The sequence below is a fragment of the Lathyrus oleraceus genome, chromosome 7 (assembly GCF_024323335.1).
Source record: "Lathyrus oleraceus cultivar Zhongwan6 chromosome 7, CAAS_Psat_ZW6_1.0, whole genome shotgun sequence".
NCBI lineage: Eukaryota > Viridiplantae > Streptophyta > Magnoliopsida > Fabales > Fabaceae > Lathyrus > Lathyrus oleraceus.
Window position 1 is genome coordinate 138,666,055 of NC_066585.1, and position 14,003 is coordinate 138,680,057.

The 14,003-nt window shown below is 32.1% G+C and overlaps 1 protein-coding gene across 1 annotated transcript; it reads left to right on the forward strand.

Moving 5' to 3' along the window:
• Positions 1 to 8,859: 8,859 nt before the first annotated feature.
• On the forward strand, positions 8,860 to 9,438 carry LOC127100638 (60S ribosomal protein L38). The gene is made up of 2 exons (XM_051037881.1): positions 8,860 to 9,020; positions 9,112 to 9,438. Exons 1-2 carry the CDS (start codon positions 9,018 to 9,020, stop codon positions 9,316 to 9,318), a joined length of 210 nt encoding a protein of 69 aa, XP_050893838.1. The 5' UTR covers positions 8,860 to 9,017; the 3' UTR covers positions 9,319 to 9,438.
• The last annotated feature ends 4,565 nt before the right edge of the window (positions 9,439 to 14,003 follow it).

Here is a 14,003-nt window from a genome sequence, read left to right on the forward strand (position 1 = left end):
CAGCAGGCAGGACAAATGTTTGGAGTTCAGGACATGATGACTTGATGATGATAACAAGCTGATGCAAGGAACCATGTAACATGTTATAATAGATTTCATGGCTGGTGTGATCTGATGCAGGCCATTGTGATGAGGATCATGGCTTGATGTTGCAAATGGGAAGGCAATGTTGGTATATGGTTTGCATCAAGTTGGCAACAAGATGTATGTGGTAAGCTTTGGTTTTGTTGAATTTTGAAAATATCATGTAATGTGTTTCATGTTAGGAAACGTTATGAAATGTTTGGTTGGTTTACATGTGCTAGGGATGGATTATGAAAGGAAAAGTGTGGCAAGGAAATGCAAAGCAAGTTTGACAAAGCAATGCTTGGTTTATGGCAAAGTGACCATGGTTTGGCATGGTGTGGTCAAAAATAGAAATTCTTGTTTGTGAATCCATATGGGGACTTATGAATCATGTATGGACAAAATGTAATTAGAATTAGGCTTAGGATGAAAAAAAATGTGAAGGTTGACTTTGGTCAACTGGTTGACCAAAAGTCAACTTTTTGAAAAATGAAAGTTCATATTTCTTTTTGTAATGGACTATTTAGGCATTAATAAATGAATGAAATGATCAATGATTATGAATTGGATGTGAAACCAACTTTGATTTTTTGAATGATGTTTAACTAAAAACTAAAATTGATATATGAACGAATCAATCCTATGATGACAGGTGAATCAAATGGACTAAGATACATTGATGAATCAAGAAGAAATACCCATATGAATCATAATGTACTAATGAAAAATAATGAACCAGAAGATTAATGCTCCAATACAATCATGAATCAATGACCAAAGACCTATGTATTTGAAAGCACCATAGACTTTGAATCAAAGGATTAGGCATGACCAAGTAACATGCGCATATGTACGGATCCTTGAACAAAGCTCTGAACTAGATGAAATACCAAGCATATAGACATGTAGGCCAAATTAATGATTCTTATGCATAAATCAAATTTAATGGTTGATGATGCATGACAAGATGGTCAAGAACCTCTTCCCCATGAATTAGGGTTTCAGTCAATCCCATGGTTCAAAAGTCAAATCAAGACATGGCACACGAATGCCAAGGCTCCTTGATTAGGGTTTCATGATACAAACCAAGGTCTTCAAACCAAGCATAAAGCTCCACAACCAACTTCCCAACACATGGGCCCAAGGTTAGGCTTTGGATGATCTAGTCAATGCTCAAAAGGTTAATGACAAAATCCAAAAGGAGAAAAGTCAAGAACTATGGTTTTGATGCACAGATGAATACTATGATGTGATCTTCATGAATCAAAGTCCCAAAGGATCAAGAAATTAGGGTTTCACACCATATGATTCCAAATGATGAGAAATACCACAATTATATGGCTTGATGCACAAGCAAACCCTAACTCTTGTTAGCCACAAACTTTGAATCTATGATGATTATTAGAAATTATTAACATGAATAAATGATGCACATGAATGAGTACAGATGAATCTCACTCATAGGTTAGATGAAAAGTGAAAAGAGGAGGCCAAATTTGGGGATATGACACCTACTAAAAAAGTTTTGAGGCCCTAGGCAAAGGCCTCACTTGACTTGGCATATGCCCGGGTTTGTACTCAACAAGCCATGGCTATCAAGCAAGTTGAAATGGATGAGAGGATTAAGTCTATGGATTCCATACAAAACATCATGGGTGCTAATCTTAAAGTCGTTCTGGATCTTCTGAAGAAACCATATACTTAAGATTTAGAACCTATTTTATGTTTGATGTTTTCATCTTCTTGAAACTGATTCTTATCAATGTTAATATTTCTTTGAAATCATATATGTTATTGATTTTTGTATCACTTGCTTATGCGTGTTTACTATAAGTTATACTATTTGGGAAGATTTATGTCTTCTGATCAAATTAAAAACTTTTTTTTTTAAATTTATGCATAATTGGTTGAACATTTTTTCCTCTTCTCTGACGATTGGATCATTGATAAGGAATAAAATGACTATTCATAAAGTATCATTGCAAAAAGTTTCATATTTCATTTATTTTGGAAGGAAAGTACATGAGGATTTATCTTTATTAGTTTATCTAAATTTGAACAATATCCTCGAGCACAGAAGTTTGTCTCCCATTCTATTTCTCGCTCCTCAGAACCTTCATCAGAGTCGAAATAAACAATTTTCTTTGGAATATTCTTATTCTTTTTATTATTGAGTGTCTTATCCTTCTTGGAAGCCTTCCTCACCCTAAGTGATTCCCTGATTATGGTTGATCAAGCAGGTTAGGCTTCCTCATTTGTCGGCTGGTGGTGCTCCACAATAGTGTTGGCCTCTCTCACCATTGTGGTCTCTGTTGAGACATGGATTTTGGTTGCTTTAGAGGGAATGATCATTTTGATTGAGAAGGAAAATAGTTGGATGAAGATATAATAATTCATACTATGGATGTGTGATTTTATAGAGGATATTGAGTGTCTCTTAAGTTGTTTATGAAGGTTAAATCACATATGTTCTTTAATGACCCTCTATGTCTCTAGCTCATTATTGCAATGATTACTTATGATGGTTCATATTCTTATAAACTTAAAGACGTGAGTCTGACCGCCTTGAGAAGTGGATAAATTTTTTCAACCAATCTAGAAAGTGCAAAGAAAACTGTTTTTATTTATTTTTATCAAAATTCAATGCTTATCTGTCAAACATTTCTTTTTTCTTATTTTTTTCCTCTTATTATTTTTCAGTACTTTTTCTCTCTGTCTAACATGTTTATTTTATTACCTTTTTGTTGATGACAAAATGGGGAGAAAATAATGGGAGTATTTAAGAGGATAAAAGTATTTTTTGAAATACTTTTATATACATGAACCTCATCAGAACCTATTTTTTTGCTTAAATCTGAACATACATGTTTTATGCTATTAAAATAAGTTTAATTAACTTGGATATGACTTAGGGGGAGCTTACAAAATCCAATCTTTGGAATATTAGACTTAGGGGAAACTTACAAACCTTAGACTTTGATGTTGTCAAGTTAATTAAACCGACCAATCATTATTCTTAAATACATTTATTTGTCATCATCAAAAAGGGGAAGATTGTTGGAACAAGATTTGTTCATATCCCTTGGATTTATTACAAAGTACTTAAAGAAAAATTTGGTATATTAACATATATTCAAGTGTGTTGGATCATAAAGCTTAAAGTCTACTCAAAATTGGCCCTGTTGAAAGCATTTATTAACAAACTGAAATGTCTCAGATTTTGATGGATCATAATCTAGTGACTCTGAAGGATCAACCACTGAAGGATCAGACTCTGGTCATGATACTTCTGCCTCTGGTGACAGCTCAGACTCTAGAGACCTCAGTTTGAAAAGCCTAGCCTCTGATCCGTACTATGTCCCCATAACATACCTATCTTGTCAACTAGAGTCCCTTAGTGCAAGGCTCAAGAAAAGATTATGGGACTTGTCTAGTTCTCCCTCCCCGTCTGGTTCATACCTAGTATGCAGTGGACTATGTTATTACACTTTGGTCGAAGATCTTAACAGGATATATCTTCCAACGACTCTTTCTTTGAGCTGCTGCATTTCAAAAGGTTCTCTTCTGCAAACAACTTTCCAACGACTCTTTTCTCTGCCTCTATAAAAGAGATCTGGAGATTTGAAGGAAGGTTAATAACTACTACACAATCTAATAAAAAGCGTTGAGTATAAACTTTAAGCTAAAGTTTCATCTGTTCATTTCCACAAGCTCTTAAAGTTTCTTATCTTTGTATATCTTATAAATCTTAAGTGCTTAGAAACATTGTAGTTTTTGCAATACTTATATACTTCTGACCGTGTATCAAAGTATAGTTGTAATTATTTCTACTAAACTATTTGTTTAAAATAGAGGAAGTTTCTTGCAAGGTTGCTTGAGCAGTGAAGTCTCTTGCATGTGTGCTTGAGTAATGATGTCTCTTTTTGGTATGATTGAGAAGAAGTCTCTGGCATGATTGCTTAAGCAAAAGTTTGTTTCTGGATTGATTAATCAGTGAAGTCTCTTTCTGGTTTGATTGATAAAAATTGTAATCGGGATTGATTATAGTGAAAATATCTTGTTGGACAAGGGGTCTGGACTACTCTCAGTTTAGGAGGGGAACCAGGATAAACTATGTGTGTTGATTTAATTTTGCTTCTGACTATTTATCATTCCGCTGCAACCTAACTCCGCGTTCATACTCTGAACCTGTTCAGATTCTGAAGATGTTCATCAAAGTAGAAAAAGAAATTAGCATACACAATTCAACCCCCTTTCTTATGTATTTTTCTCACCTTCAGTCTTGTCCATCATCCACTTAAGCCTAAAATACCCACTACCTAATGGGCATGTGGGTATGGTTAGAGGGGATCAAATGATTGCTCAAGAGTGTTACCCAAGTAGCTTGGAAGTAATAATGGAACCACTCACCCTGACTGCCATCCATCGTTTTGAACTGGATAACACTGATATAATGAGTTAGGACCCAAGATTAAATCAGAAAATGAAAGGCTTACCCTAACCAAAGATTTGAGTGAAGTTTAAATTGGGGCCCTGCCTCACCAAGTCACTAAGTTGTGAATTGTATTCTCTAAATCTGAAGAGGAATATTTGATCACCCTACTTAGGAAGAACATCGACCTGTTCGCCCGAGCTCCCTTGAATATGTATGGCATAGATACTATAGTGGTGTGTCATCGACTTGTCATAGACCCATCTATTAATCCATTATAGAAAATGCAAGTTTGGTGAAGAAAAGAGAACAACCATTGATGAGGAATTTTAGAAGTTGACAAGCGCTGGTTTCATAACAGAGATCAAATACCATCCATGGATGGCTAACATGGTTTTGGTGAGAAAGGCATTGAACAAGTGGCGTATGTGTGTTGATTTCACTTACCTCGATGTCGTGTGTCATAAATATATATACCCTCTTCCTAACATAGATCTCCTAATTGACAGATCTTTAGGTTACAAAGCATCTAGCTTCATGAACGCCTATTCAGGGTACATCCATATTAAAATGGATCCTATAGATGCACCCAAGACGACGTTCATGTCCAACCATGGTAATTACTACTATAACATCATGCCTTTTGGGCCCGAGAACATTGTGCTGCAATTACTGCCTTCTTTAATGAAGTTGTACCAAGTATTTCCTGTAGTGGCTCTGAGTGACAATTGTTGCTTCAGTTCTTGTGCTTTGCCACTTTTTTCAAATGGTGTCTTTAGGTAAGCTATTGACCATTCCATTGAAATAAATATGAGATTCAATTTGACTTCTCACTTGTATTTCATGTAATGAGATTAACTTTCAATTGTTTTTCATGTAGGACTTTGATGGAGCATGGATGTTGGAACATGGGGAAAGAGGCAATGATGATGGTTGGCTCGAGCCATTGAGCAACTTGAAGCTGATATGAAACTTGGATAATGCTCCTTCTATTTTACAAATTTTATATTTTCTAATTTTTATTATGTAATATGTGTATGGTGTATGTAATAATGTAGTGTAATATGATAAAAAACTTATACTGAATTTTGTTGGAAAAATGAGATATTGGAATGTGATATAATGCATGAATATATTTTAATGATTTTTTTTCTTATCTTAATTTAATTTTGTCTCATACTTTTTTTTATACCAAATATATTAAATGTCTTTACTTAAAAACAAAGAAGAACAAAATTAAGTTTTGATAAAAGAAAATGAACAATTTAAAATGAAAAGTCAACAAGGGCTAAAAGTCAAATTTTGGACTTTTGCCCTAAACATGAAAGATGACCACATGACTATAATCAAGATAACCAAATTTGATCTCTCAACTTCAATTAATTATGTGCATAGGAAATGACTAATGCAGATAAACTTTACTAGTGCTAAAAACACAGTCAAAAGGTCAAACTTTTGACTTCTTACCTTTTGTTTAAACATTGATGAAGTATGGATGAAAGACCAGATGAAAAGATTCAAACTTTTGACTCTTTCCTTATAACTTCTATGCATGCATGACAAATGATTCCACAAATAGAAGATGAAACAAAGTCAACTTTGACTATTATTCTATCTGATCTTTGAGAAATGAATGATGAATAAGTGCCATTAAGATCAAATGGGATGTAAAATCTTTGACTTTCATCTCAAACCATAATGAATGATTTGATTGGTGAAATATATGATCAAATGGGACGATCATGCCATGATGATGCATATGAAAAAAAACTCAGGGTATGACACTTACAAAGTTTAATTGGACCATGTTAGTCCCATATGTTTAACTTTGGGGGTTCTAGCTTATGATGATCTATAATATTCCAATATTCCTGACTATTAACCGGTAGAATATAGTGATCATAAGTAACATTCAAAGCTTCCATTATGAGCCATTGATGCACATAATTCTTGAGTTTTCAACCTTATGTGTTATAGCTACAATGACATGAATATAGAGCATGCCAGTCAATTGCCACATTTGACAAGTACATGTTCGCAAATCCAAGTTCACCCTAAGGCCTGTGCCATGTCTTCGAACCTCATGTTTATCACCACATTTATCTAAGGTGTCCACTTATTGCTATCTACCTTTAATTTTTCAATATTCCTTTGTTGAACATGTGGTAATATACTGTTGCATGTGTCTAAGACTCTTTTATGGGATGCCATCCTCCTCATCAAGTAAAACCTCAACTCATCCATCACTTTCAAAATAGGGTTTTCCCTATATTTTACAATCTTTCTATTCCAAACTTCACACTTATTGTTTGTGTGTTATCCAACTTAGGCCAATGAACGAAATACGCCTTCACCCATGTTGTTTTATCAATGTTGTTGAGATAACTCTATGTTTTTTCATTAGATGTCTTCAATTTGTCCATATGGGCATTGAACTCGGGTTTAGTTATGCTTTTTGCACATTGTCACACAATAAAAACTCCACTCACCCCACTTACGCATTTATTATTTCCACCAGAAAAATAAATTTTTTATAACACATTTAATTAATCCAATAAATGTATTATAACTTCTCTACATCTCCACTTAATCCATTTATTCACTTCATATTACTCGATAAACCAATAATTTTATTTATTATTAACAACCACCATAAATTTGTTCCATACTTCCACCCCATTCAATCTTCCAAATTTGTTGGATATCATGAGTCATATGACAACTCTAGGAAAAACACTTCCAAATAACTTTATATATGAAAGTTGTTAAATCTCTTAAGCAATTTTTGGAGGCAAAACTAAGGTTATATGTAATTGTATATTTTTCATATTATTTTATTAATTATTTAATAAAAATTAATTTTCTCCCACTAACTCTTAATTTTCTTCCACCAACTTTTATATTTATTTTATTTTATTTATTTTTAATTATTTAATAAGAACTAACTTTCTTTTACTAAATTTTTATATCTCATATCTTTAATTAATTAAATACAAATAAATAACAATTTTATATATATAAAAGTTGTTAAATCACTTTACAACTTTGCCGCCAAAAATCTAGAAAAAATAACCACTCTAAATGAACTTTACATTTTACAATTTTGGTGTCAAAATTGAGAATATTTTTATAATTTTTTTATTATTTTATTTATTTATTATTTTAATAATGAATTAAATAATTATTATTAACTTTAAAAAAATGCCAATATTTATAAAATAGGAGTAATAGTAATCATTAAGCATCGCATGCTATTTTTAACTACTTATTTAAATAAAAAACTCTCAATTTTCCAAATATTTAGGGTTAGTTAAATAACCCAGTACTTCATCATCATCCCACTATCAGAAATAATCACTCTTAAAATTTTATATAAAAGTTGTTAAGTTACTTTATAATTTTGGTGCCAAAAATTGAAGATACTTTTGTAACTTTTTTTATTTTTATATTTATTTTTTATTTATTATTTTAATAAATAATTAAATAATTATTATTAACTTAAAAAAATGCCAATATTTATAAAATAATAGTAATCAATTAAATATCACATCCTATTTTTAACTACTTATTTTAAAAAAAACACTTAAATTTCTAAATATTTAGGGTAATTTAAATAAGTCACTGCTTCATCTTCATCCCACTAACAAAAATAACCACCTTCAAAATCCTTTACGTGATTATGATGAGTTCATAGATATTATTATTTCTTCTATTGATATGCTACTATTTCTCTTTTTTTTTCTTCTCTTTTCTTATTTGCATATTCTAATAGAGGGAAGAACCATACTACTATTACTCTATCATTAAATAATTATTTATTAATAATAATAACTCCATTACTACCACTAACCTCACCCTTACTAGTTACTACTAACCATATTCAATATATTTAGGCTTTATTAAAAATTCTCAACTAAATTAGATGTCACTGTTAAGATACATCTTGATACTAAATAAAATACATGCTCTTTCGATAAAATTTAACATTACAATATAATAATAATCATCTTATTCAAATATTTTTATTCAAGTTTTATCAAAAATAATGTTTTATTCAAATATTTAAGTTTAAATATAAGTTAAATTATAATATATTTTAATATAAAATGTATAAATATATATAATTTTTTTTTTTAAAAATTATATAAAATTGACCGTGCTAATTCACGGTAAAAGTCTAGTTAATATAACCCAATTTAAGTTGTAAAGGATTAAATATAACTTTTTTTCTGAAGGATTAAACTAGATCTTCACTGTAATAATAATTCTACTGCTCCAAACAAGAAATTAGTAGTTGCTAGTAGAATCATTTTTCAGAAAGGGCTGATAATAGAGTATCGAATAAACATGGGCAGTATTGGGCCATCGGAAGATGTTAATAATATTTTGGGCTTTAGGTCAAATACGGGTACCCGTTAACAATTAGGGTTTATATATAAGAACAAACAACCTTTTTTGAAGCGATTTCAAAGGAGGCGAGGAAGAAACCGGTTCAAGAACTCGCAAAACAACCGCATCAATGGTACGTTTGCTTCATAAAAATGAATTGATATTGTGTATCTGTAACCACAGACTGTTGTGTATTTGAATTTTGTGAATTGTGGTAATTGCAGGCGAAGCAGATCCACGAGATCAAGGATTTTCTTTTGACGGCGCGTAGAAAGGACGCGAGATCAGTGAAAATCAAGAGGAGCAAGGATGTGGTGAAGTTCAAGGTTCGTTGCTCGAAGTATTTGTACACACTTTGTGTGTTTGATACTGACAAAGCTGATAAGTTGAAGCAATCTCTTCCTCCCGGTTTGACTGTTCAAGATCTGTAGATTATATTCAGTCTATCAGTTCTGTTTTACATTTTTGAATATTGAAACCCTAGGTTTTGTGATTCCATTTTATGGTATTGTAATTTATACTATTATATGATTGTTTTTGAGTTGCTATGAGATTTGGAGCTGCTGTTTCATAGTTTATGTTGATTTAGATTACTTGATATTGTGATATGGTATCTTGCATGTGTTAAGTTGAGTTGAAATGAGAGTTTTTTTTTTGATGACATTTTTGTGTGATATATGGTTTGGTGAATGAATGTATAATGTGGTGAATGGGTGACTCGGTTTTAAATTGTAATTTTGGTCACAATCTTTTGTGTTTATGGAAATGTGCTGTTCAGAGTTCTTTTAATCATTATAAAGTATATCATATTCTGTTTTAGATTAATTTGCCAGGTTCAAATTATCATGTCTGAGGGATTAGGTTTATGCCATTTGTAGATTTATTAGTTATGCCATTTAAGTATCTTATAAATTGTACAACCATTTGTTATGGAAATGTATATAGCTGTGTTTTGCTTGGGTGGGAGGGGAGCTGGTTGCGAAATTAGTGGTATGCCATAGTCAGTCATAATCTGTTTTTAGATTAATTTGTCAGCAGGAAAGGGTTTAGGTTTATGTCATTTGTAGATTTGTTGGTTATGACATTTGAGTATCTTACAATTTGTACAACAATTTTTGTTATTAAATTGTATAGCTGTGTTTCGTTTGGATGGGAGGGGAGATTGTTATGAAAATCCCTCTTAGCTTAATTTTGACTTGTTGGGGGTTATAAATTATTACTAGTTCTGGACAGCATCCTTATAAAAACAAAAAGATTAACTATCCTAATATGTATAGTTGTTTGTCTTCATGATAATTTTAGTAACTTTGCGGTCCAATGTATTTCTCACTTTGTTTTAACAGTGCTTCAATGCTGAACTCATCAAACGGTTGTTAATTGCTGCACTTGTTACTAGTTAGTGTCTCTTTGGGTCTTTGACCATGACTCATGGTCAACCTTAATCAAGATGATGTTTGGATCTTTGTTATGAAATTAATGTCAATTCTAAGCATTGACCTCCCTAGAAATTAGCCTGGTGGCTGCAGTTTATGTTTCTTCTAAAATTTGTATTGCCTTTTTTCACATGGTTGGTGCAGTTTATGTTTGCTTTAAAACTCGTAATGCTTTCGACTAGGTTGGAGAAGGTAAGAGGGCTGGGATCTTTAGTTAAAGGTTACAATTACATTTAACTTATATATATATATATATATATATATATATATATATATATGTTGTGTTATTTTTATTTAAGAGTATAGTTATATTGAACTTTTATATATATTTCTATATTTTATGAAAACACATTAAAACTCAATTTTGTATTTATTCATTCAAGAACAATTTTGAATTAAATTATACATATAACATTAAATGTAAGTGAGGTTTCACTTTTAAAATTTCCAAATAACATTCAATGAGATAATTTCTTGGGTAGACTTTAACGTTTTGTCACCTCTACTCTAATTAAATGTATGTGTCACCTCTACTCTAATTAAATGTATGTAAAAACGTTTGTGTTGAAATCAAATTTGGGAAGCATTTGAAAAAGGTCCATATTGGAGACAAGTGTAACTCGTTACGACCATTTGGTTCCTTAGAAAAGTAGTATATCTCTTTCTTTTCTTTAACAAATTTAATCCCTCCATGGGGTATATTGGAAAGTTTGGAAACATGAAGTACAAGAAGGTTGTAAGGCAATATTTCTAGTATGTGGAATACTTGAATATGAAGTATAAGAGGATAGTAATGTGGAATTACATGTCAGATGATTAGTAGACCTTAAACCAAGAGTTCATTTATTCTTTAGTACCCCAAATAGTAAAATAAAGGAAGTACAAACTCTTACCCTAGATAGTTAAAAGAGACTTCAATCGTTTTATGTTGTTTTTTCTGTATGAGGAAATATTAGAATCTCTTTTTGAAAAGCTTTTGTTGTTAGGGGCATGTGCAGCTGAATGTGCTCTGGTGCATATTTCAATAACCTCTTCCTCAACTAAGAACCTGCTCCTTTCCATTATAGTTTGAAACACATGCCCTTTGTACACTATGCCCTTTTGCTGTGTTCACCATAATAGTTGTCACGATCATTCTTGAAAGAAGATAATGATCCTTGTTTTCTTGTTTTGACAACTAATAATGATTATACATTAGAAGGCTACGTTAAGCATAACACGACAATGGTTTTCATCACTATGACTAGTGTAAAAAAACCATCAAGAATGGGAAAAGTTTCTCTCTCAAAATTCTGCACTTGGATGGGATTAAATTCAACATCCATACATTCTGTTCCATTTTATTATGGAACCATAAATGGAAGAGACGCGGAAGCTGCGACGAAAAAGTATGTTTGATGCGGCGGAGAAGGGGTGTATCTGCAAAGTTAGCACTCCGTTAAATTCAACATCCATACATTATGTTCTATTTCATTATGGAACCAGAAATGGAAGAGACGCGGAAGCTGCGGCGAAACAGTGTTTTTGATGCGGCGGAGAAGGGGTGTACCTGCAAGGTTAGCACTTCGACATTAAAGTCAGTATATGAAAGAATAGGGAGTATTCAAGTTATGTTTGAAACTTGTTATCTAATTTGATTCTATTCCATATAACGACCTCACTATCTTTCAGGCGTGAATTGCGGAGGACCGTTGGATGTGCATGGGGTGTAAATTTCCTGTAGCAAGGTATAAGGTAGTCCTATGATAAGAAGAAGTTTCTGAAAAGATAATCATAGCCGACCAAGGTGCTTTGGCCCAGAACAAACCCTCTCAAGGTGGTCGCTCCAAGAGGAATATGGCCGACCCATTAGAGTTTCCCCAAACCCTTATGCTTGAGTAACAAAGTGAGAGTTTGGAGAACTTCATCCTTAGCGACCAATCACCTTTACTTTCTGCTTTCACTCTTTAGAAAGTCAAACGTCTATTCACGGGCGTCATTATTAACATTCCTGGAAACTGAAACACTTTGTAACATGTGAGTGATGTAACACCCCAAAATTTGATTAATCTATTTAATCAAATTATTCATATTTTTATTTAATTATTTAGTATGTGACATACTTTTAGTTAAATATATGTTATGAGTTATATGTGTAAGTGGTATCTGGTGGGGGTGTAGTGAGCGTATCGGTGGGTTGGTAGAATGATTAGAATAATTATAATTAGGGTTAAATATGTTTTAGATCCTCATAGATATAATCATTTTCATTTTTTAGTCCCTCTAAAAATTTCCTTCAAAGAATGGTACTTTTAAAAAATTTCATCCATACAATTGGTCTCTGACGTTAAATGTCACTAACGGATGCTGACATGGCAGTACAAGTGGATTAAAATTTTATTTTATTTAATTGAATGACATCGTGGAAAATAGAGAGTTAAAATAAGTTGAAACCTGATACATTTCCATTTGACCTAACCTAATACCTTTGGCTTCGTCTTCTTCGTTCATCTTCCCTAATATCAAGTTTCGTTTTATTTCATCTTCTTTGTTCATCTTCTCATCAAAGCTTCGTTCGCTTTCATCAAAGCCTCATTATTTTTCGTCTATTTCGTTCTTATTCCCATCAAAGCATTGTTAATTTTCGTATTCTTCGTATTTCGTTCTTAACCTAACCTAATGTCGTTTGTTTCTGTAAAATCGCGAGCTGAAAAGTTTCGTGGGTGTTAGGTTCGTATGGTATTGGACCAATGCAAGAAGGGACCTAATAAAGGAAGGTTGTTTTGGAGATGTTCATATTGAAGGAGTGCTGATACGTGTGTTTTGTTCTTATGGGATGAAGATCTTGGAGAAAAATTTGAAAATGAAGATGGAAGCATTATAAACTCAGAGCTGGAAGCTATGGGATCTATGGGCTATATGAAGACCTTGTATGAAGATTCAAGGAAGAAGAACAAGAATTTGAAGACCAAACTGAAAGCATAGAAATTTCAAGAAAATTTGAAGATGTTGTGTTTTGCAATGTCTTTTATGGTTAACATGTATTTTGTTTTGAAATGTAATTGTTAAATGTGATGTGTTTTCTTTGAGTTTTGCAATGTCAAGGAAGATTTTGCGATGTATTGAACTATTAAGATATGAAATGTATTTTGGGTTTGTTAATGAAAGATGTTGAAATAGTTTGTCTTAATTTGCATATGACAATCCAATTTACAAGCACAATTTCATTTGATAGTCCAATTCACATTACATAATTTGCAAACAAAATTGAATTAACTTGTAATGTCAATAACTTGACAGTACATAATGTTAACAATTTGGCATATTTTGCACAATTCGGCAAACTGATGTCCAACATCTTGCAATCATACTCATGATAGTTGACATTACATAATGTCCCTATGAAATAACACAAAACCTTGATGATAGTAACTAGCATAATTGGTACAATTTGCAAACGACATATTTCAACATAGTAAGATTGATGTTCCAAACAATAAATTTCATAACAGAAATTCCCCATAATACATAAGTTTGATGTTCGAAACAAAATAGTACATAAGTTTGATATTACATAAGATTGGTGTTCCAAACAAAATAGTGCATAAGTTTTATACTATATAAGATTGATGTCCTAATCAAAATAGAAATGCATGCTTACACCATTTATGTTTGGGTACAAAATTTAACCATTCAAAAGCATA